General features: G+C 40.6%; 2 protein-coding genes and 1 pseudogene across 2 annotated transcripts; 1 reads left to right on the top strand and 2 right to left on the bottom strand.

Moving 5' to 3' along the window:
* Positions 1-5,330: 5,330 nt before the first annotated feature.
* On the bottom strand, positions 5,331-10,574 carry LOC138629648 (methionine-R-sulfoxide reductase B1-A-like; annotated as a pseudogene).
* A 63-nt stretch (positions 10,575-10,637) lies between these two features.
* LOC138629649 (methionine-R-sulfoxide reductase B1-A-like) lies at positions 10,638-13,328 on the bottom strand. The gene is made up of 4 exons (XM_069713486.1): positions 13,217-13,328; positions 12,437-12,579; positions 12,111-12,225; positions 10,638-11,225 (listed from the first exon to the last, which is right to left on the bottom strand). The coding sequence occupies exons 1-4, from the start codon at positions 13,269-13,271 to the stop codon at positions 11,206-11,208; spliced, it is 333 nt and encodes a 110-aa protein (XP_069569587.1). The 5' UTR covers positions 13,272-13,328; the 3' UTR covers positions 10,638-11,205.
* A 232-nt stretch (positions 13,329-13,560) lies between these two features.
* Positions 13,561-23,087, top strand: LOC138629671 (zinc finger protein 665-like). Its single transcript, XM_069713523.1, has 6 exons — positions 13,561-13,979; positions 14,490-15,676; positions 17,031-17,040; positions 18,597-18,779; positions 19,101-19,607; positions 20,887-23,087. Exons 1-6 carry the CDS (start codon positions 13,796-13,798, stop codon positions 21,741-21,743), a joined length of 2,928 nt encoding a protein of 975 aa, XP_069569624.1. The 5' UTR covers positions 13,561-13,795; the 3' UTR covers positions 21,744-23,087.
* The last annotated feature ends 806 nt before the right edge of the window (positions 23,088-23,893 follow it).

The raw sequence follows: 23,893 nt of genomic DNA, 5'->3' as shown, positions 1-23,893 counted from the left end.
CTCATACAAATGTATGGAGATGTGAGGCCACAAATAGCTTTTACATAAACAAAAATGCACGCAAGCCTTCTTGACTTACTAGAAACCAGCTGCACAGAACAATTTTCAATATGTCTTTCATCTTGACAATACAAACTAAAATGCCTTTCCAGGGAGCAAGTCTGTACAAGAACCAGCTTCTTTTTTTCTTTCTAACTGCTATTTACCTTCTCACTGTGCTCTACTGTAGCAGCAGAATCAGGCAAGCGGGAATCTAAAGAGTACAGAGGGAATTAAATTGAATGACAATCATGTCATCACATAAGCCGCACACCATTTGGGAAATGCCTTCTTTTCTAATCCACAGCTCTGTGGTGAAAAGTGGGATCTGGTGGTTGGCTCCTAAGCAATTTCGGGTGTGTTAGGAAGGGTGGAGGAGCAGGGAGATGGGGGTGTGAGGGTTGCCTGTATGTGTTTGTGTCTAGGAAAGAGAGAGAGAGACAGAAGAAGAGTTAGAAAAGAGATGTTAAAAAAGAGACACGTGTGATTAGTTGAGTGTACAGTTTCATGCCTCCCAGCTCAGTTTGGGGGATTCACAAAATCGTGTGGCTGCAAACCTGACAGATTGTGAACTGCAGCATTTGCCTGAGTGTACAATCTGTTACAGCAAGTGTGTGGACATGCATGCGGAGACTACTGTGCCTTCAGGTTCAAATATATATACATACAGATGTGTGCCTGTGGAGGCCTATTGTCTCAGTGTGCGTGCACATGTACAGCTTGTGGTACCCGACCTCAGCCTGTTGCTTGGTGAAATGCTTGTGGGCTGCTCTGTGTGGCTTCCTTTCACTGAAAGGCCTCGTCGTCTTAAATGTTGATTGCCATGACGTCAGCCCCAAACCTCAGCTCTGCCTTTTATGTGTCTCTGTCACCATCTATATCCGCCCAGTGTGTGAAAAACAACTTTCTTTCCATCGCTGCAATCCACTGACACGGACAGTTGGATTGAACACTGGGCTACTGTTAACAGGCCAGAACCGCCACCCAAATGGAGGCGCTTGCTCATTTTCGCACTCACTCGGCTTGTCCAAAACAATCGAAGGGACTAAAAATGCATGTGAACGAGCAACTGGGTGGATGTGTCGTGATTTAACTGGTGGCTGTGTGTTCATTTATGTTAACAAGTCAACTGTAAATAAAAACACAGTCATCAGATGGGTGTCAACTGACTATAATTACTGGTGTAAAGCCACAGCAGTTTTTCTCCCTGCTTTCTGGAGTTTCCCATCTTTTTAAAATTCCAAGCTGTCGCAGCGACTGTGAGAAAAGAGAGCTGTCATCCTCAAAAAATAAAAATCTTCTGCCCATTGCCTCACTGTCGAGTCAGGTCTGCTGAAATAGTATCACCTGTCCTGTGAGATCCTGCAGGCCAGAGGGAGTGTGTGTGTGTGTGTGTGTGTGTGTGTGTGTGTGTGTGTGTGTGTGTGTGTGTGTGTGTGTGTGTGTGTGTGTGTGTGTGTGTGTGTGTGTGTGTGTGTGTGTGTGTGTGTGTGTGTGTCAAAACGTTTCATGCTGCAGAAACAGGAGATAGGCTTCTACCCTGTAGGGCCTGTCTGCGTTTCACAGGAATGCAAAATTGTGCGCGACACAAACAAGCAAACCATCAGCTAGGTGCTGACGGTTGTTTTGGCCAAAGGGGACAGGAGTGTACCAAATATGTGACCCACGGGGGGCGGGGGAACAGATGGGAGATATGGGGTGTAAAAAAAAAATTAAAAAAAAACGATATTTAACTTAATAGACTGACATCTTTTTTTTTTTTTTTTTTTTAGTTGGACTCATTTGGAATCAAATTTTGATTTTTTTTTTTTTTTTAAATTGCTTTGAAGCTCACAGGACTGCAATATTTTTCCACAGTGCAATTTTATCACTCTAAATCTTTACTTAAAACAAATATATAGAAAATGGTCAAGGAAAAAGATTTAAGACAACAGTTTAATATTGGGAAATAAGGTTGTTCATTTTCTTCCCAAGACGTACTGTAAATGGACATCACTATTGTGTACGCCAAGTAGCTATACTGTCAGCAGCCAACATAAAGGGGGAAAAATGGACTTCATTTACCTACCAGCCTCAAGTTAGTAAGTAAATAAATACAATTTATTTGTACAGTGCTTTTCACAGACAAACTCACAAAGTGCTTCCCAAAAGAAAACAACATACAACAGAAGAGGTAAGGAAGATTAGGTACCCGACCCAGATTAAAAAGGGTGAAACTAAAAACACAATACACAAAGAAATACTTCAAGTACAGAAGTTCAGCCCCCTAACTCTCACTAAATAATGCACTGTAACTAACTTGTACAAGAGCAGTAAATTCTCAGTTTTACATTTTGGTTTCAAAGATATATTGAGGTTTAGAGGTGGGAGTGGATTTTGTTACCTTTGGACAGAACCGGGTCAGCTTTTTCTCCTTTTCCAGTCTTCATGCTAAGCTGAGCTAACTGTGTGTAGCCCAGAGTCTATCTTAAAGACATGCGAGAGGTATCGATCTCTTTAACTAACTCCAAAATGTTGTGTCACATCAAAATGTCATTTCACAAACAAGCACAGGTTCATAATTTGAAGTCCCCAGTCGAGCAGTCTTCTGTCTGTAACACGCCGCCGCCACACCCACACTTTGTTGTAAAGCTGATAATCACATTGGGTTGTCTGTGAGCCTCATTCCTGTGGGAATGTATTCTGAGACTTTGACCTCTTCTTTTTTAAACCCCCATACCAACACACACACAGAAACCTTCCTCTCCTGCCTGGAGCTCTCATCTGGTCTCACTTTAGGTTTTGAGGTTTGTGTTTTTGGGGACACTACAGAGCTGCTGGTCCAAACGACAGCAGGAAGGCCTTTCCGCGGACTTCCCCAAAATACATTTAAAATTAATTTGGATTCTGTTTTGACCGAGCAATCATTCACTTCCCGCAATAATTATTACAGATACGAACAGAGGAAAACACAGAGTCCTCTCTGTCTCCAGTGTCTGTAGTATTGGCATAACACGGTGTTCTGTGCACACATCCAGGACCCCGACAAGCCAATAAGGAATAAACAATTACTGCAGACGGACGGGCAGGAGAGATTATGGGGGTATTTGTTTTTCTGGCACGAAACTAAGTGCAAATGTGGATAATCGAAGTTCGCCTGTGCCAAATGTTGATTGTGAAGAGATATCAATGATGTATTAAATGATTGTTTTCTGATAAAGCAGGTGATGAATGATAACTCTAGAAAAGTAGTTGGCTCTGATGTTGAGGGCTTTAAGGACTTGCAGTGAAAAGGTAATTGTGTGTCGGTGCGCGTTGCACAACAGATGCTGAGGGGCATAAAGCTGGAGAGGTGTATGGAATTCCCCCCGTTCGTGACACAAAGAGGTTACAGACATGATCCCGCAAACAATCACACACGGTAAACTCTTTTGAAAAGCACAATAATTATTCTTTGGAGTTCAGTACTTCAGAAGCTAGATGAGCTTTAAAGGGAGATATTCGCTTTATGGTGAGTTAAAGGAAGATCAATACGAGTCTCATGTGTGAGCAGAAAATATGAAGCTAAGCCTGTTAGCTTTGCCTCGCACAAAGAGCGTAAACAAGAAAACCTTTCAAACCCAATCCCGCTGCATCTAAAGGTCACTCGTTAAATCTTATTTGTTTCTTATTTAACAAAATCAAGAGGAAAAATAAACAACATTTTGCTGTTTTTCTGTGGTTTATGTGCTGAATGACTTTTTTTTTTTTTTTTTTTTTGTAAAAAGTTATTTGCTACCTGGCAGTAAATATATAACACCAAGTAAAATGGCAAAGTGGATCTTTTACACTCCGCTTAGATAAAACGTGTTAATTTGTGATCTTTAGATGTGCTGGTTGCTGGATTTAAAAAAAAATATTGAACAGAAGTAGGCCGTTTCCCCGTTTCCAGTTTTTATGGTAAACTAAGCTAAGCTGGCTGTTGGTTCATATTCAACAGACAGATATTTCACAGCTCCATTCGTCTCATCTAGCTCACTGCCCGAAAGCAAACATGTATTTTTCCCCAAAATGTCAAACTATTGTTTCAGCGCTCACTGCAACACATCTCTGGCAGATCATCTCTCCCTACAGGCATTTCGTTCTCCTCTCCTTGTTGATCTTTAGTGAAAATATGTATCCTCCTACTTCCTTCAACTTTCACAATATGTACCGAGAAAAGCCGAAGCCAGGACACCTCCTTAACTGTCTCATAATACCGGGAGTGATGCAGATTGTAGGTTTCTGATTGGGTCATAATCACCGAGGAGAATAAAGAGCTCAGGCACCTCTGAATCATTTCTGTGCAGAAGTTAGCAATCAGTATGACCAAGGGAGCAATTTTGACTATTAGGGCCACCCATCTGGGGTCTGCGGGGGAGTTACAGGGTTCACAAGTTCTACACAGACCCACATGTGTGTGAACATTGCAAGCACACACAGATGCTAAGAGAAAAATGTAGGATCAAACAAGGACGGTGTGTGTACAAACATGCTGGCAGTCTTCTTTAACACACACACACACACACACACGCACGCACACGCACAGTATGATCTGGATCTCATGTGAAGCATGCTTGGATTACTAACCAAGATGACAGAGGATGAGCAGCCACAAATTGCAGGGAGCTTGGGATGGTGGGGTGGGTGGGTGGGTCGGTGTAGTTTGGGTGGGGGGGTTGGGAGGAAAACTGTCCGTGGCACCGTACGCAGGGAAAGACTGAGGTAATTACTTTCTCCTCCACACTATTCTTCAGCCCCAAAAGATGTTTTTAGCGTGCCATTAAGCTCTCCAGACGTCAAAGGCCTCTGACATTTCTGGACATGCGCTGACACAAAGACGGCATTTTCCACAGTTCATCATTGCTCTGACTATCTGCGAGCCGAGCCTTCTTTTAAATCATTCAGCTTGGAATCCTAAACCCTCCTGATATTTCCATACTCTGAAGACAGAGCGTTTGATAAATGTTTCCTGGCCTCTGGCGCACTTTTATCTCGGGATCCATTTGATCATTTTTACCAGCCTCTGACGCTGAATCTCATACGGCAGGCACAAAGTAGAAGAGAATATCTGTGTGACATGATGAGCGCAGCATTTCCACAATTTCTCCCTGGATTTCTGTGCCCACCTTTGAAGCCCTTCAAAACCCCCCTTGTCGTCTCCGATTGAGGCCAGATAAGAGATGACATGTGGGCGCACAATCAGCCGGTCTTATTCTCCTCTTTTAAACTTTTGCTCTTATCCCTCAGTCAGTCCAGCAAAAAAAAAAAAAAAAAAAAAAAAAAAACCCTGATCTGTGCGAACAATCCCAGTGCCACACACCTCAAGCATTCCTTTGAAGCTGTAAGCGCAGCCTGTGCTGCTGTCTCGGGGTCCTATCTCCCTGAAACAGATCAGATAGTGAGTGAGTGATGTTTGCAAACACATACACGGCCAGAACCCCTCTGTGTTTTTTTGAAGCTGGCGGTGCTCCGAATCAGGAATGTGATCATGTGATAAAGATGACAATAAAGTGGCAGAAGCTATTGAGATTTCCCGTGTTGTTTATTTTGTCAATGGGAGCCCTCACGGTTGGGATTGCACGGGGCGCTTTTTTTTTTTAGCTTAAATCCACATTCATTACAATCTCTCACATCTTTACACTGTTGACATTTTGTTGGAGAGAACAGAAGTTTGAGGTTTCCCATTGTTTCTTCCTTAATGTAATTGCATTTTTTTTATCACTCCTCATTCCCCTTTTAGTGTTTACAACCAATAAGACCCGTCAAAATACGAATTTCAGGCACTCACTCCACATAAAATCTGTTTATACGCTCTGTAAACTTCACATCATTTCATGTTGTGGCGCACTGCCGGGCCTTTCAGGGAGGATGAGTAAAACTATTCTCATTTTGGTTTTCATAAGCCCCGTCTCTCTCAAACACATGTTGTTCTCGCTGAGTTACAACAATGCCCGACCTGGAAAGTCTTGAGTTTCCAAAAGATTCCTTTGATCCACAGCGGAAATCACATTCCTGTGTCATGTATAAAAGCGTTGTTTATTCTTTCATTCATTACACAGAAGGAGACCGACGTTTGGCCAACACATGTACTATACATCTGAAACATGTGGACAGCAGCCCCTCCGTGTTTGGATGGAGACGTCTTATATAGCGGGCTAACTCGCATACTGCAGATATTACTCCCTGATGAAAGGAAATTTCGATATTTTAGTTAACGTTACGCATTCAAGAGCTTTATTCCCCTCCAACAAAGCGATCGCAGCTTCCGTGGTGTGTGAAGCGGGGAAACTGGATCACAGATGTTTGCGTGAAGAACCACCTTGATGAACTTGGATATAATGCCATGGCGTGTGGACGCCGAGTGAGACAGGTTTTCCTGTGGCTCAAAACAGAAGCAGGTGCAGCGCCCTTAAACATCCACATCTAAGCAACGGGCTCATATATGTTACAATTAAAGCAAGATGTCCTCTGAATGAGTCAATGGCACACGCATATGTTTGGTTGAACCTCGAGGCTTGGCCTTCGGAGATGGCGAAGACTTTGGAGTAGTGGTGGTTTTATGTAATTAAGGATCCTGTTTTCTTACAAGTAGGATGAGCCCCAGAGGTCAGTGGAAGAAAAGTCTGTCTCGCGATTCTATCAGCGGATTACCACCTCCTCCTTCCTGTTTGCTTCCTCTCGGCCGTTCAGCTGTGCTCAGATGCCAGCCAGAGAGACTGTTCTCGCAGATAGCAAATGTTAATTACAGTCCTATGTTTGGAACAATTTCCCTTTCCTCCCCATCTCTCAGTCTCACATCTGGTTAATCTTTTTGTTTTTGACTCTCTGCTGTTGGGGGATGTCACTCTTCCGCTTATCCTCTTTCCGCCTCTCCCTTTCCCACTTCCGAGGACAGTGTAGGCCAGTCTGTGTGCCAGCTGTGTATTTTTTGACATTACAGGGAATCAGTGGGGGAAAGTAACTCATTATATTTACTCAAATACTGTTCTTATGTGCAATTTTGAGGTACCTATACTTAACCTGAGTATTTCCATCTGATGTTACTTTCTACTTCCTTTCAGAAAGGAATGCTGCCCTTTCTTCTTCACTTCATTTATTTGATGGCTTTCGTTACTTTTCAGATAAAGAATTGACACAATGGATAATATAACAAGCTTTTAAAATACAACACATTGTTCCAGTGGTTTGGCTTTTGATGTCCTTCAAAAATGAATGTGTAGTCGGGTCACATTTCCCAACCGAGTTGTTAAAAGCTCAATTAAATAGTCATTTTCTCACATGGTTTCATTTCAATGAATGTTCACATGAGACAATATCTCACCAAAAATCAAAAACAAAAACAAAAACAGTCAAAAAACTTGTTTTTAATTCTTCTGACAGTAAAACACTTTGAATTGCATAGAGTTCCTCAGTGGTACAGTATTGCAGTTTCAGGCACATTGGCCTTTATCTTTCCGACCCAGACGCTACATCCACTTTTATTCACAGTCTATGGTACATACGTGCAGACAGAGATCTATTTCATTATAGTATAGATTGTGAATATGATAATAAAACCATATCAGTCAGAGGGACCAAACCAGAACTTTTACTTTAATATTTTAACTACATTTTGCTGCTAATATGTAGTTTTACTGAAATAAAATTTTTCATGCAGGACTTTTACATGAAAGGTATTAGTTATCAATGGAGGGCCTCAGGTGAGATCAGAAGAGCATTTGGATTGGACCTGGCAGTTTGAGGGATTTAGACCAGTGAAGTTTGAGCTTGATGATCTACGGTATATAAAGAAACTAAACATCAGTTTGGACAAAACACTGAAAAGAAAAACAACCGTACTATTCTCTAAATACAAGGGGACAATAGCATATTATACCTGCATATCTGCAGCAGCTGCGACCTCGGATGTGAATTGAGGAGTTTTGATCATACCTTACATACAAAAGCCTCATCACATCAATTCAACAAAATAGTCTTTGCTTTAAATACTTCCGCATTACAATCTATGAATGTTTGCACTTCCTTTCTTAATCCTCTGGCTGACACTGAAGCTTTCATCTACCCCTCTGATCTTCCAGCCTTTGAAATGAGCAGCTCCACACCTGCTCATCCCAGACACTTAAACAGCATGAGAGCTGTTGAACGTAACCCGCATCCTCGCTTTGTTTAAAATTCCACCACTCAACCGGCCAAGGAGCGCTGCTTACTGAGATATATGGAAAACACAGGACCCCCTAGGTGTGAGCTTTAGTTAGCAGCGTTAGCACATAACCGCCTATGCAGGATCAACTGCTTAAAACGGGCTGTAAACACGAGAGAGACATTTACTGTACTCTTTTTTTTTAGCAACAATGTCAACTTAATGAAGAAACAAACCAGACATTTCTGTGAGAAAACAGACATTTTTTTTGTAAACAGTATTGAATTCAATTACTCAAATAAATCTAATTGAAATTTGATCAACAGCATCAATAGAAATGATCTGTTGTTGTTGGTCATAGGGAGTGAACATTATCTGAATGTAGGGACCTCTGATTCACTCTTATCTGTCCATTCAAAGCAATTAATTATATATTGTGATAATGTACCGTGCGAAGGTTTTAGGCTGTACATGTAAAGTAAGGATTCTTTCAAACGATACCATTAATAATTTTTTTAATTCTCAGTTAACTTCATACAAACCTAAATCAAATCAATATTTTATGTGTCCATCTTTAAAACCGGATCACTGCTCCTCAGTACACTTGCACAGTTTTTTTGAGGAACTTGGCAGGTAGATTGTTTAGAGCATCCGGAAAGACTCATCATCACGGTATTACATGAACCTGAGATCGGGACGAATTTGAGGCCATATCATCTGTTGCAGTGCTCCTTCTTCTGAGGAGAGGTCTTTATGATTCTGGGAGTACGTTTTGGGTCGTTGTCGTACTGCTAAATGAATTTCGGGACCAATCAGATGCCTCTCCGAACAACAGATACAAATTTAAACAACAAAAGGTGTGTAAACATTTAGCACCGTGATGTCAATCTCTACTGTCTGCGCACAGAACAAACTATGTCCACAGTAAAGCAACAGGAGGGCTGCAAATGCAGTTCATGCAAGATTGTTTAAGAGACACAGCACCATCAACTGATGGAATCGTGTAATTACAGTTTTGAGGAAGGGCATGAAGTCAGCTGTACAGGATATTTTCCCAGAGGTGGGTTCATTTGACCGTTGTTGTTTGTGTGTGTGTGTTTATGCTCATCATTTTAAAAAACCTGTTCAGACCAGTCCTTCCTTCTTGCTGCCCAGCGTGGCCACCGTACATCAGTGCGCGGGAGATCCATTGGGCTTTGTCCCAGAGCACTTCATTCACTGAGGACACCTTTAGCAGCAGGACAGTTTTCCTCTCACGGCTCACTTTCCTGTCCATCGACTCTTTCTGTGGAGAGACGAGAAGCCAAACGGTGGGTTTCAGGTGTGTGATAAGGGTGTAATCTGTCAGCACAGCTGTGGGACGTCCGTTATGCCGGACATACAGAAACCATTCACCTTTAGGGACAAACATCAGTGAGCCGCTGAAGATTCAGAAGCGTGACAGCCCTTCTTTCGGTCCATCGTACAAGAACTCATGGCCCAAACCGTTGCCACACTTCCCGCAACAAACCTGGTGAATTTAAACCCAGAAGGTACAGATCAAAACTTTATGCCTAAACATCACATGATCGATAACAAGTTTAGTGTTTAAATTAATCCTGTTTCGTCCAGCTAAATATGTCCTGGCTTATTATAACAAACATACTCACACACTTCCTTCACTACCTTTAAGGGTCCCCATGCTTCAGGGTGTTTAGAGACACTGTCCTCATGGATCGTCTCTGAGAAGGCTGGCCAAGGAGAGGAGTGCTGGAACTTGGACGTGCTGGAAAATAAACTCGTGGCCACATTCAGAACACACGTATATACCTGAGGACAAGTAAAGAGACGTGGCCTTTCATTCTAGTGACAGTGTGGGTCTTGTTTTCCACTTCACGTGCAGCCTCTCGCTTTGTTTGCCACTCACCAGGCGCAAAATGATTCATATATTCCTCTCCACCAGAAAAAGAGCAGTATGACATTTCGTCCATGTCAGACGTTTCGTAGAAGTAGGTTTGCTTTGGTTCGTTTGGAAACGTATGTTTACAAAGAGTGAACCCCGGCTTAAGCTGGAAATAACCTGCATGCCCAGATCAAGTGTCAGCAGCTCTGTTGCTCTTGTGTAATGCCTGATCTCATTCCCATTACTTCCACCTAATGGCAGGAATTCACTGAGCAGTACTGTTAATACAATGTCAACTTTCTCACAAGAATGTTTGTCAAGCACATTTCACTATAGCATGCTCGTCTGCTAACAGTTTTATTAGTTAATATAACTACATAAGGAGCTGTTCTTCTACTGCTTAACATATTCCATTGATATTTTTTTAGGACTTTAGTTCCCTTTACTGAGCCAACAGGCAAAACCTGCCAGCTCAGCGGTAAAAGAAGCTATTATATAAATTCATAAATATTGGAACTGAAATACACATTTTAAACGTTGGCTAATTTAATCAAAATATATGGAGAGAGCACTGAATTTTTTATTTCAAATATATTTATTTGATTCTTAGCGTACCGGTCAATATGATACATTTACATAAAGCTTTTCAAGAGAGCTGTATATCATATCAGCTTGTTTTTATTTAACGAAAACAGTATATTATAGCCACTTATTTTCGGCATCCAGCACATTAAACCCTGCAGTTCGAGACAATACGTAGTTAAAACCCATAATAATCACTTTTGGAAAAGGTTAATTTATTTTTTTGATTTTGTTGTTGCTTCTTTCTGACGGACTCTCAGTAAGAAAAAGCTCACAGAATCATGAGCAGACAATCTCATATCTCATCATTATTTAGTGTCAATCTGCGTAAAAGTGACAAGAGTGATTGTTGATCAATGAGGTAAAACTGGTCATGGACTATTATTGCATAATAAAGCTGTTGAGACCAGTCGTCCGTTCTTGCTGTCCGGTGAGGCCACCATTCGTCAGAGCCCTGGTGCTCCCACACTGGGCTTTTCCCCAGAACACTTCATTGACTGTCCGCACCTTCAGCAACACAAGAGACTTCTAGTCCAGCAGCACTTCCTCCTGACAGCTCACCTTACTGTCCATCGACCTTACCTGTGGAGAGGGGACAGAGAGAAGGACATGTACAGCAGTTTATATCAAACAAGTGTTTAGCATTTGGAACAACCTTTCTGCGGGAATGTTTATATTCTGTTGAGTTCGAAGATGGTATATTCTGCAAGACGGTAATTTGTTCCCGTCTTTGAGGACTGTGGGGGACGCGTTCTTCTCTATGTTGACTGTGTTAGTGTGTAGAGAAACAAAACACAGAGTCAAATTTCTTTTGTGTGTTCATATGTTTGGCCAATAAATCTGATTCTCATAAAACAGAAAGTTGTTGCCATGACAGCAGATGATGCTTTAAGACGTCGCTGCAAAGAGAAGCTACAAATTCTGAAATGTGGATCCTTCACACACATCTTCAACCCGACAGCACAGAAGATCTAAACAATCAGGACTATTTTACGGGGGTCAAATCAGCTCATTGTTGAGTCAGAGTGACCGTTTTTTCCCCCAAATTTTAAGAAATTCCCTCGAGGCGTTCCGAAGATATCGCATTCACGACATTTGTTCCCGATTCATTGTTGGGTGAAGATAAAAATACAAGTGTTGAGAATTTTACTAACTCTTCAAATTCATTCAAAAAATATCCTTTTGGCTAATCAACTGGTATTGGCAGAACATCTCTGGAAATATGTGTTTACCCCACTCTACACTTGGCATTATAGAAGAGGGAAACTAAACGTACTGGAAGATACTTTTGTACAGTCAAGTTTTCTAAAGTTAATGGGAACGCGGCATCTGCAATCAAATTGGTATCAATACATTGCTGTGGTCCATATATACAGTACAGCAACTCCAAATGTAAACTTCAACAATCTAACAGGGCAGATGCAGTTGTCGTAGCCTTGTTTTGTGATATAAACTGATTGTTTGTACCTTTAGGGATGAACTTCAGGGAGCTGCTGAATATTCAGAAGCGAGACAGCCCCTTGGTTGGTCCATCATTCACAAACTCATGGCCCAGTCCGTTTCCGCACTTCCCACACCGCACCTGGAACAACACAACATGCATCTTTCTCCGAACACAAGTCCTTCGTATCGCTAAATTGATCAACCAGCTATTAAGTTACAGTATGTGATATAAATCCCTTTCATTTGTTTAAACTGATTATTCAAGTTGTGTGCTGGCAGGTGGACAAGAAAATAAACAGCACACACACTGAGCCACACTTTTCTTTTTTCTTTTAAACTACTGATGGTACCTTGTATGCCCCAGGTCTCTCCTCATGTTTGGACACACTGTCCTCTAGGATGGTCTCTGTGAAGGCTGGCCAGGGTGAGGAATGCTCATACTTGGAGCAGCTGGAGAACAGCTGGTGATCACACTTGGAGCAGACATAAATCCCTAAGGAGTAAAGGGTGTCATGGTGAGGTGATGAAATACCTGTTTTCATAATGAGGTTTTTCACTATGTAAATCATTTCTGTCACTCTTCCACAGCCCGTCAGGTTAGTCTTGACAAAATATGTTGTGGATATTTTCTGTGGATTGTATTGAAGGTTTTAAAGGAATCCCACGTGTTTTTGTTGTATTATTTTTGATAGATGAATAATTGTTTGAGGATGTGTTTTTATATATATATATTTTAAAGAGATAAAGTATTTGCATTAATTAAGGATTTGTTCTTAAATAGAAACCTTCTCATTTATGTAACTACATCCTGTTATGTAACCTGAACATGGGTTTCAAAGGTTTACTAGTTAACAGGTTTGTTCATTATCTCCCCGACCGTCGATGTAGTTCTCTGCGACCTTAAACACAACAAAATACTTCTTTCTTTTTTTTTAAAGATTCGTATAGCCTACAAAAGATTGAAGCGGACAATTCAGGACTATCGACATCAAGTTTGAAAAGTTATGTGCGCTCGGTAGTTAGCACACCGCGGCTAGCCGGTTATCACCAACTTCTGCCGGACACGCGTTAAAACAGCAAAAAGTTATTCGGAAATATCAAATGGAAGCACCGAAGAGTCATATAAGTACCTAGTTTAAAATGGTCTTTGAAGGCCTCTCCACCGAAGAAGGAACAAAACGACATTTCTTTCAGGGTAAAGTGCTTAATCTGCCTCTGTTTACAGACGAGCGGAAACACTCCGCCGTGAACGGCAAGACTTCCGGTTTAAGTGTCTGAGCTTCAAAATAATATATATATATATATATAATATATATATATAGACATACATATATAATATATATACGTTTATAAAACGTTTGACGAAGATCCCACAAATTAATACATTACCTCATCATGTAACACCAAGGTTTAGTTTAGTTTTCAAATTATTTGAGTAGAAATGTAGCTCTATAAAAAAATAAAAAATAAAAAATAAATTCATTTATGATATACATCGTTCTCTTTATGCTTTATTTGAGGTGGCTTGGCTGTTGTAAAATACTTGTCCCATCTCGATTCGGACTTGACGCTTTTATTCTGAACAATTCCAACCGGAAGTCGTTTTTATAGTTTCTTTTTGTTGCTGGCAGATCCCAGCTGCGTTAGCCGAGTTTTGTCTCCCCGTTATCTGGCTTTCATTGCTGATGTTTGTCCCTCTCTCCTGAGACATGGACGCCACGATGTTCCAGCTGAGGTCCTTTGTCCACCAGCGGCTGTACGCGGCAGCGGAGGAGATCCTCGGAGAGGTGGAGAAAACCATAACTTTAGCTCTGCATGAAGCCGAAGTTAGTCGATCAAAAGAGGAGGTTGAAAGTCTGCGGCAGCAACTGGGCCTCCCGCGAAATCAATCAGGTTTGTGACGCCGCTTTTACTGTGGTGCACGGTGGCATTTTGGTGTCCGTACTGGTGGCAGCTTACACGCTTTTCTCTGCGGGTGTCGGACGATTCAGCCAACTGCAGTAACTGCACACCGATTTTTTTTTATTTTTTTTTTACATCTATAAGTGTACACAAAACGTAGCAGGTACGCGGTGATGGTAATGTGTGCTCGATGGTCTTAATTGTTTGACATCTCATACTCACCCTGACAGTTATGGATGTTGCTCACGCATGCGCACACGCAAACAATCCCCTCACACCAAGCAGTGGCTGCTGCAGAAGTTGCAGAGATATTTTTTAATACGTTACAGAATAGTGAGGAGCAGTATTCCGGAACATCTCGGAAGGATAGCTGGGACAGAGCGCCATGGTAGATTTGTATTTGTCCCATTTCATACTCAGCACTTGTATTTACTTCAATTTTCATTGGAAAATTAAATATGACAGGCTGCTGGGTAACTTTTGTGAATATCTCTTTTGTAGCTGCACAACCTCCAATGACCAGCCACAGCCTGGAGCATGAAGACAAATCTGACACTCCACCGCTGCCGGAGAACCAAGGACCATCAACACCGGAGGAGTCCAACTTCAGTCAGAGTCCTGAGGTCCCCGGACCCTCTGAATCCAGCACAGATCTGGACAATAAGAACTGGAACTATTGCTCGGGAGAGACCGATTTCAAGATGGCCCAGATAAAAGAGGAGCAGGAGGAACTTGAAGATGAGAGTCAAACACCTGAGAGTGTTGTTCCTTTCCCTGAAAATGTGAAAAGAGAGCAAGATCAGTCGGAGACACAAACACCACATGAAATGCAGCTGGTTTCCTCAGACCGCTCTGCGGCGCCAAGTGAAAACAGCGACAGTGATGGGGAGATGGGGAACAGCACAGGAGAACAGACCAATATGATGAGACGGAACGAAAACATGTTGCATGAACAAAGTGGCGAGGACAACGAGAACGGCCAAGCAGCGTTGCCGTTTGAGAATTGTTCCGTTAAAGGACAAAAGGACCGTAGTTTTTGCCATTTCTGTGGCAAGGGATTTCAGTACATTGGCTCTTTGATGAAGCACATAAAAACACATGAGAGCAAAACTGACTGTAGCTATTGTGGGATTACACACCAGTCTGCAAAGGAGCTGATAACACATTTGAAACGTTGTCACAGCAAAGCCTATTTTTGTGACATTTGCGGCAAGACATTTGCCAGTACCCGCTGTCTCCGGCTGCATGAAAGAATACACACGGGCATAAAAGAGTTTGTGTGTCAAGAATGTGGCAAAACATTTTACCGTAAAGAGCATCTCATAGTCCATGTGAGGACCCACTCTGGGGAGAAACCATATCACTGTGATATTTGTGGAAAAGCTTTCAGCCAGAGCCAAAATCTTACAATTCACAAAAGAAGCCACTCGGGGGAGAGACCGTACCATTGCGGCCTGTGTGGCAAACTTTTTAACACAAGCAGTCACCTCAAAACGCACATGAGATACCACTCTGGAGAAAAACCGTACCCATGTGACATCTGCGGTAAACGCTTTCGCCAGAGTGGACAGATGACCAGACACAGGACCACGCATACAGGAGAGAGGCCTTATGCCTGCAATGTTTGTGGGATGAGATACAGGTTTGCACCGAATCTTAAGGTGCACTTGCAAACTCATGAAAAGGCAGCAACTGAATGAAAACTTATTGTAAGTCGCTTTGGATAAAAGCATCAGCTAAATGAAATGCAATGTAAAACGGTGACATTTACCAGACAGGCCTTCTCAGAACATGTTTGCTTGAGTTAAGTTTACTTGCGTGGCAGAATTCTTCTCTGTGTCCCACCTGTTGGCCATTATTGGTTTCATCCGCAAATCATATACTGTATGTTTAACATTGCTGAAAGTATAAGTTGTTAGGTTGATTTGATACATTTCAGGTAGCTGCTGGTGTCGGGACACACCGAGACAGTATGGAAACCATAGATTGTGTATATTTGAGACGAGTAATCTCACAGTAAAGTTGTTCAGTTTCCTTTAAATTGAAGTTGGACAGAGCTGACATGACAATATGGTGAAGTCATTAAAGGGATAGTTTGGATTGTTTGAAGTGGAACTGCAAGTACTTAATCCATAGTGTTTATTACCTGCAGTAGATAGGGTTTGGCACATTCCCAGTTTGGAGAAGCAGCCAGCTGTACAGGCATGGAAGCACGTGGAACATTGAACAGCATGTTCCACTGTGGATGGAGTACAACTTTACTTTGCCGTCAGACAGCCTTTTCTGATGAGGAACTGAGGCCCTTATATCCGTCTGTGCTCTCTTTGAAGCCACCAGACTCCTTTGACAAAAACAGTCATTTTTACTCTGCAGGACTCGGGGAGTTGCTGGTCTACCGCTGCCTTGATGAGGTGGTTTGTTTGTGTTATTGTGTGACTTTGATGGTGTTTTAACGTTTTATCTCCCAATTCAAACAAAAGCTGCAGTCACGCAACAAGACAAACAAACAAACTAACTAACCAATCAAAGCGACGGTAGACCAGCAACTCCTGTGTTCTGCAAGGTAAAATTCATGTTTCCATCATTATTGCACAAACACATCTTTGACAAAGTAAATGCCCTGTTGTAAAGTTTTTATAAGTTTCTTTTATTTTGAAGGATTGTTGGAACAGACCCTTTTTGGCTGTTATAAAAACATCCAGTCTGGATATGTTCATAAATCCATGTAAGTTTCTGTTCTATATTTTCGGCTGTGTAAGTGTGTTGGTATACACCAACTCTGTATATTTATCTCTATAGGTGCAGCATCTCTACAGCTGTTTTTAGATCTCTGTATTTTTGTATATTGCTTGTGTAACGTCTCAATGGGGTGAGACCAACTTTCCACATGGTGGACAATAAAGTTTAATCTCCTGTTATATAACATTACAGTGGTCTGCAAATGGTTTTAAGGCTGTGGCCACCAGGTAAGAATTAAAAACACAGTCCAAACATCTCATTCATAAAGCTACTTAAGTTTATGAACGATGTGTATTTTCACAGTGCATGGGCAGTAAGAATGTGCGCTCTTCTTACCTGCGTTATGGCCTCACAAAATACCTAGAATGATGATGAATTTGGAAGGTATCAAGCCCTTTAACGATAATTTTTTTTTTTTTTAAACAGTGTTTTTGTTTAGTTTTTTGTTTAATAAATATTTTAAACTGAGTCTTGAAATCTTGAAATTTTGAATTTAAAATAAGTAAATACAAATTAAATGTTCTGAAAATTTTGCGAAACCAAAATTAGCATTCAACAACTATTATTCCCGTGAGGCATGGACAGTTCTTCTTCAGCTAATACTCATGGGATATGCTAAATGCTACTAAAATAAGTTTTTTTTAAATGGGATGTCATTATTTTTTACAAATATATACCGTTACCATGGATACAGTGAGACTGGCCTGTGAACAGAAATATTTCCTGTTTGAGTATCTTACCTTCAAAATAATCTGATGAAAGTGGTGTGCTGCTTTTTATATTTTAGATATTTAATCATAACATTTTACTAAATTGTCTAACGTATGGGAATATGTAGCACAGCACATGATTCCTCCAATGTCACAAATCTTATTTTTTTTTGTAACTGAACAGAAGTTCTACTCTGGCCTGTGGAGTTCCTCAAGGAGCTTTTCTTGGACCAGTTTTTATTTTCTACTTACATGTTCCTTTTAAGGCATATTTCTTGTCCGTTTGGCTGTTTCTTATCATTGCTATGCCGATGACATCCATCTGTTTGCATTAGTAACAGCTGCTAAACCTTCAAATCTGTACATTTCACAAGATCGTCTTACTGAGATTATTTCAACCATTTAAATCAGAACAAAACTAACATCTATCAGAGTTATTTCAGTGTAGTAGCAGAGAAGTCTATGGCAGTATTGTATTACTGAAACATGAAGTTGTTAATTAAATTTAGTTCCCCCCCTCCCCCCACACACATTGTATGTAAATAAGTACGAGAAAAGATTAGAAACACCTCTCAGTATAATGTAGTCCAGGAAACACTTCTTAACTAAATATAAATAGTTAATTGAATATAAACATTTCCTGCAATGTAAACAAAAACTGAACATTATAAACTTTGTGAAAAAAAAACACAGCATAAAATACTGGCCAATGGATGTATTTTAACATATTCTATTCAGTTTAAAAAAAAAAACATTTTATTACAGTATATTCATAAAATATAATCATAATTCAGCATTTTAGATCTACAGAAACAGTGGGTTGATTTTTTTTTTATATATTGTAAAACTTGCACTTCTATTGCCCTGTTTTACCCTACTTCTGTTTGTAAGTCTTTTAGCAATAATGCAGTTTATATTTCCGCTGTTTTATTTCTAATATCCATCATTCTTTTTTTTTTTAATTTCCTCCAGCTCTATGCAAATTGACACTTTTATTCTGAACGACTCAAACCGGAAGTGATATCATGGTTTCTTACGGATCGCACGCTGAGAGTATGGCAGGTTTCAGCCGAGTTCGCTGAGCTTGCCCTCACGTTCATCCACACAGACTGCGTCTAAATACAAGTGTTGTCACTGATGTCTGTCACTCTCTCCTGAGACATGGACGCCATCATTTTGCAGCTGAGGTCCTTTGTCCACCAGCGGCTGTACGCGGCAGCAGAAGAGATCCTCGGAGAGGTGGAGAAAACCATAACATCAGCGTACCAAGCCGAAGTTAGTCGAGCTGGAGAGCAGGGTGAAAGTCTTCGACACCAGCTGGACCTCTTGCAAAATAAATCAGGTTTGTGATGATGCTTTTAATGTGTTGGACGGTGGCTGAGAAGTACCTTGATGGTGCTCCCTGCTCACGCGTGCGCACACAATCCCCTACCAAGCTGTGGGGAGCTCTGCTGCTGTAGTAGTATAACTATTTTTTAAATATTTTATAGAAAGAAGTGAGGAGCAATTTTCCAGAAACTGTCAAAAAAAAAAAAAAAAAAAAAAAGGCGTTAACACCTATGTAGATTTTGATTCATATTGCATATCCAGAACTTAAAGTTACTCCCATTTTCATTGAAAAAGAAACATTACGCCATTGGGTAACTGAATATTTATTTTGTAGCTCCACAACTTCCACTGACCGACAGCAACATGGAGCATGAAGAAGAACGTGACACCCCACTGCTGCCGGACAACCAAGAACCCTTAACATCAGTGGAGTCTAACTTCAGCCAGAGTCCTGAGGTCCAAGGACTCTCTGAATCCAGCACAGATCTGGACTATAAAAACTGGAGCTACTGCACGAGTGAAACAGATTTTAAGATGGAACAGGAGATAAAAGTGGAGCAGGAGAACTTTGGAGATGAGAGTCAAACACCTGAGAATGTTTTCCCTTCTGAAATTGTAAAAAGTGAGCAAGAGCAGCCAGAGAAACGAGAACCTTGTGAAATGCTGCCGGTTTATTCAGATTGCTCTGCAGCGGGGGAGGAGATTCTCGGAGAAGTGGAGAAAACCATAAGGTTTTGCTTGTACGAAGCCCACGGTCAGCTCGCTATAGAAAATTTAGAAAAGCCGGCCAGTCCTCATCAAACACGAAACACTCTGCATCAGATACTGGGCTTGTTTCTTGGTAAGTCTACTTTTATTATCTTGTGTGAGAAGAAGTTGAAGCGCACGTTATTTTAAAGAATAGTCACCCGTCCAGTCTCCCTAGTGACCTGGTGTAGGTCAGACTCTTTCCTTGAACTACCACCATTTTGAACTACTGTTTTAAAATGAAAACATGTTGGTGGACGTAGCCTTCGACCCTTGTCGCCTTGTGTCTGTGGTGGAAATGCACTTCGAGGAAGGAAGAGGTCCTCGACAGGTTCTTATTCTGTGGGGCACATTTCTGTAGTGAAAACACAGAAATCAGCAGATACTGTGTACAGTACCCGTTACAAAAACTGTTAATTTATGTACATATATTACCTTATAACTAGGAGAGGAAGATGTGGCGCTAAAATAATATCAAAATATTTCAGGGTACTTCTGCTATAACGATACTCTTGACAATAAAACACTGGAAAATAATTTATTATGATTTAAGAGCATATAATTGTGATGAAATAGGTTGTTTTGCTTTATGTGTCCGAACGAACATTACATTTTCCTTCACATATTCAGTAATAGCCAACATATTTTTGTAGCTCATTGCTCATCTAATCTTCTGTAACCAAACCACCTCCCCACTCGACTGATGTCACTCCCCGTTTTGGAACTAACTCCTCCATCATGGCGACTTCAGACTTGCCGTGTGTGAGTAACGCATGTCCCAATATTATCGTGAACGATACAACATAACTCCGACTTAAAGGGTCCCACATTTAAGACTTTTCCGCAGTTTTAATTTTAGCTTTGATTTCCATCAGAAGATATTTTAGTATAACATCTTGTTTCTCAAGCTTCTCTCTGGAGCATTTTTGTGTCCATGTCTTCGAGGCACATTGATATCAATGACCGTCTCTTCTGATTGGCGCATTATTTCTGAGTGACACTCCCCAAGGCCAACCACAGGTTTTCTTCGGCCTTGTGCGACCGCTGTGTTTGCCTCCTCATAAAACGTTGGGGAGCGAGCCGTGCTGAGGTCAGACATATGACACGAGTGACATCACAAACGGCTTATTAAAACACAGTTACTAAATACGGGCGGTGAGCTTTTTTTCTGTGGACTGAGGTTTTTTTTGACACTTTGACAGTATTTATAGAGCATCTAAACCTGCTTTTACATGACATTACATTTAACAATGATCCAAAGTGTTGGATATTGTCTTCCTGTTAAACAACTCATTTACTGATTGACTCATTGTTCCAGCGCTAGTACAAAGTCACGTATTAAGTCAAATTTGCCTCCACTTCTGTTGCTACAGAACCTCCACTGAGCAGCAGTGCTGTCACTGGAGAGCAGGTGCTGCAGGAGACCTCAACACAACCCTCAATACAAGAAGAGTCTAACTTCGGGAGTGAGGTGGAGGTCCCGGCTCCCTTTAAATCCAGTGCAGTTAATAATGGGAACTACTTTACCGACATGAAGATGATGGAGATAAAAGAGGAGCAGGATGAGAGTCAAACACGGCAGGTGATTGCTCCTTCTCCTGAAGAAGATCCGCCGGAGACACCAGTGTCTTATGAATCACATGCAGCTTCTACAGACTACTCTGTGACTCAGAGTGAAAACAATGACAGCGATAACGAGCGGGTGCCGAGTGAAGGAGCACAAATGAAAACGAGTACGCAGACAAATGAGACTGTATTGAATCCTCTGAGTGATTCTGGAATCGCTGCAAACAAACACTTTGTTTATGATGTTTGTGGCAAGAAGTTTGCCAACCTTGGTTTTCTGCAATCACACGGCAAGATTAAAGAATTTAAATGTCAAGACTGTGGGAAAATTTTCTTACGGAAACAGAATCTCAATTTGCACAAGAGGATTCATTCAGGGGAGAAACCGTATCACTGTGATGTCTGTGGAAAAGCATTCACTCAGAGGCAGAACCTGACGGTTCATAAAAGATCACACACGGGAGAGAGACCTTTCAGCTGTGATCTGTGTGGGAGGCCCTTTCAGACTCGTGGTCACCTCAAAACACACATGAAAAGGTTTTCAGGAGAAAAACCTTACTCCTGTGACATGTGCGGGGCATTTTTTTGCCTGAACAGACTGCTGATTCAACACAAAATGGCACACAGAGCAGGAATCCTGGAAAAACCCTTCACAACTTCATGAGAGTGCCGTGGACTAGACCTTCAACGCTGGATGTACAGTCACACAAAGATTACTTTTAATTGAGTCAAGCTTTAACTGGAGGCTCCAAACCAGTTTATTGTTCTTTATTTGTGATCCAAACCCATTCCACATACAGTAGATCATCCTATCCAGTCAAATAAAACAGCCCAGTGAGATGTGCACATAGATTATTTTTTTATATCTAAGATTGTAAATGGCCTTAATCATGGTCCAGCCTTCTTAAATGGATTGTCCTTTATTATGGTTGTCGTAAAAAAGTGATCGATTTTTCAGTTGCTTTTTCAAAAACTGCTATGAAATTTGTAAAGTTTTATGAGAGTTTTTCTCAGTAAAATTAAAAGAATTGGTGAAAATTGCAAGTCTACCTAATGAGGTAAAAATCATATAATCACCTCCTGTGATAATAAGCGTATTACACATCACAGAAAATAGCTGGAAATATTTTAGTTTCTTTATTGTTGTAACTTAAAGGAAAAATAGGCTCAAATTTTCAAAAAGATTCCTGACTCATAAAAGTGACAGCTTTAGAAAACAGCCACTGACTGCAGTATAGAATACATGCAATACATGGGCTATATAGTGTTTTAAATGATTTTAAAATGAAAATCAAATCAGCACATAATGTATGCACAAATAGTGCCAAACTGCAAAATACAACTGTATGGGTTTGTTAAATTGCAAGAGTTTTCTCTTGCAATTTAACACATACTGAATAATTACTGATGCAGGGAAGTGCGACAATTGGTGATACCCGGTCACTTCCTGTTTTGTTGTTTTTCCCAGTCAACCGGCATGTGGTTTGTTTTGATGACGACGGGTTGAAGAGCCTTGCTGACTAGATGAGATGCTATTCTTTTTCATTAAGCATTTTTGTTTAGAAAGATGTACGTTGTGCCGTAGTGCCTTCAGCAGAGCTTCTGCTAAGTGTCTTTATTGCAGAGATATTGCGGGAATTTTGCAAAATTGCAAGTCCCCGAATTTGTATTTATTTTTGTGATCATAAAATTCTGGTGATCATTTGTTTTGTGTAAGGCCAAGTGTACATTTTTTTAAATATTTCACATTAAGGGAAAAAGACTTAGCTCTCTACTAGATATTGTCATTAATAAGGTAAGTAATGGACTATTAAATGTTGAATTTCATTGCTTGAATATGAACAGTATTTCATTTTCAGATGTGTATGACTCAATATTTTAGAATTGTGGAACACCAATTGAGGACCACATGTCTGGAGTGACAATGTTAAAAAAAAAAAAGGTCATATTTTGTATTTGTTTCTCTTTGTAGTTCTTACATTTGTTTACCAATAAAACTTTTGAGAACCTTCAATTAAAGAGTTGGGCCATCATTGAGCCAGGGATGCTGCGAACATTAAAGAATAGTTCTAGTAATTTCAGATGAGGTTCATTATGTTGTTTATGTTTAACCTGCACAATACCTCAAGAGATCAGCTGCACTCACTCAGCAATATAAAAGGTTTTCTCCTGTATGATGACAGCATTTTCATAAAATGAAAGTTGACTCAATAGAAATTAAGTTGAGTTCCTTCAAATTTAGAGCATAGCGCAAGGGAAGAAAAATGTGTTCTTCTGTAGTTTTTCCAACAGATGGCAGCAGACACACCAAAGTCATTTTTCATGAGTCTGAAGGGTTCAGGATGACCACAGCTGCCTCCATCATTAGCTGATACTGAAAGTCCTTTACTTCACATCCATTAACATGTATGTAACAACACTGTTACACACCTTACCACCTTCACACTAGCACCAGTCTTCAATTAGCCATCATGCTTTGGGACCCCTAATGTCAACAGTATTAAAGTAAATACTGGAGGACTCACGTGACTGAAACAGAGAAAATGGTTTATCCGTCTAGATCTGGATTACTTGAAATGGCATCAACCTCTTTAATGTAACACTAATTCGTTTTTTATCATTTGCTCTACAGGACACCTAGCACAGTGTATTAGTCTTATGTGAGAGTTGATATTTGAAACCCAAATAATAGAAACTATCAAGCTAAAATACAACTTCATCAATCTTTGTATTTAAGAATTGAAATCATGCTGGTACATTATAAAGCTAACATTTTGGGGGTTTCTTGGAATTCAAGCATATAAGCATGTTAAT

The sequence above is a fragment of the Brachyistius frenatus genome, unplaced genomic scaffold, assembly GCF_029030835.1.
Source record: "Brachyistius frenatus isolate BFR_SWC_R1_liver_20210118 unplaced genomic scaffold, ASM2903083v1 Contig_119, whole genome shotgun sequence".
Lineage (NCBI taxonomy): Eukaryota > Metazoa > Chordata > Actinopteri > Embiotocidae > Brachyistius > Brachyistius frenatus.
This window is presented reverse-complemented; position numbering and strand designations above follow the sequence as displayed.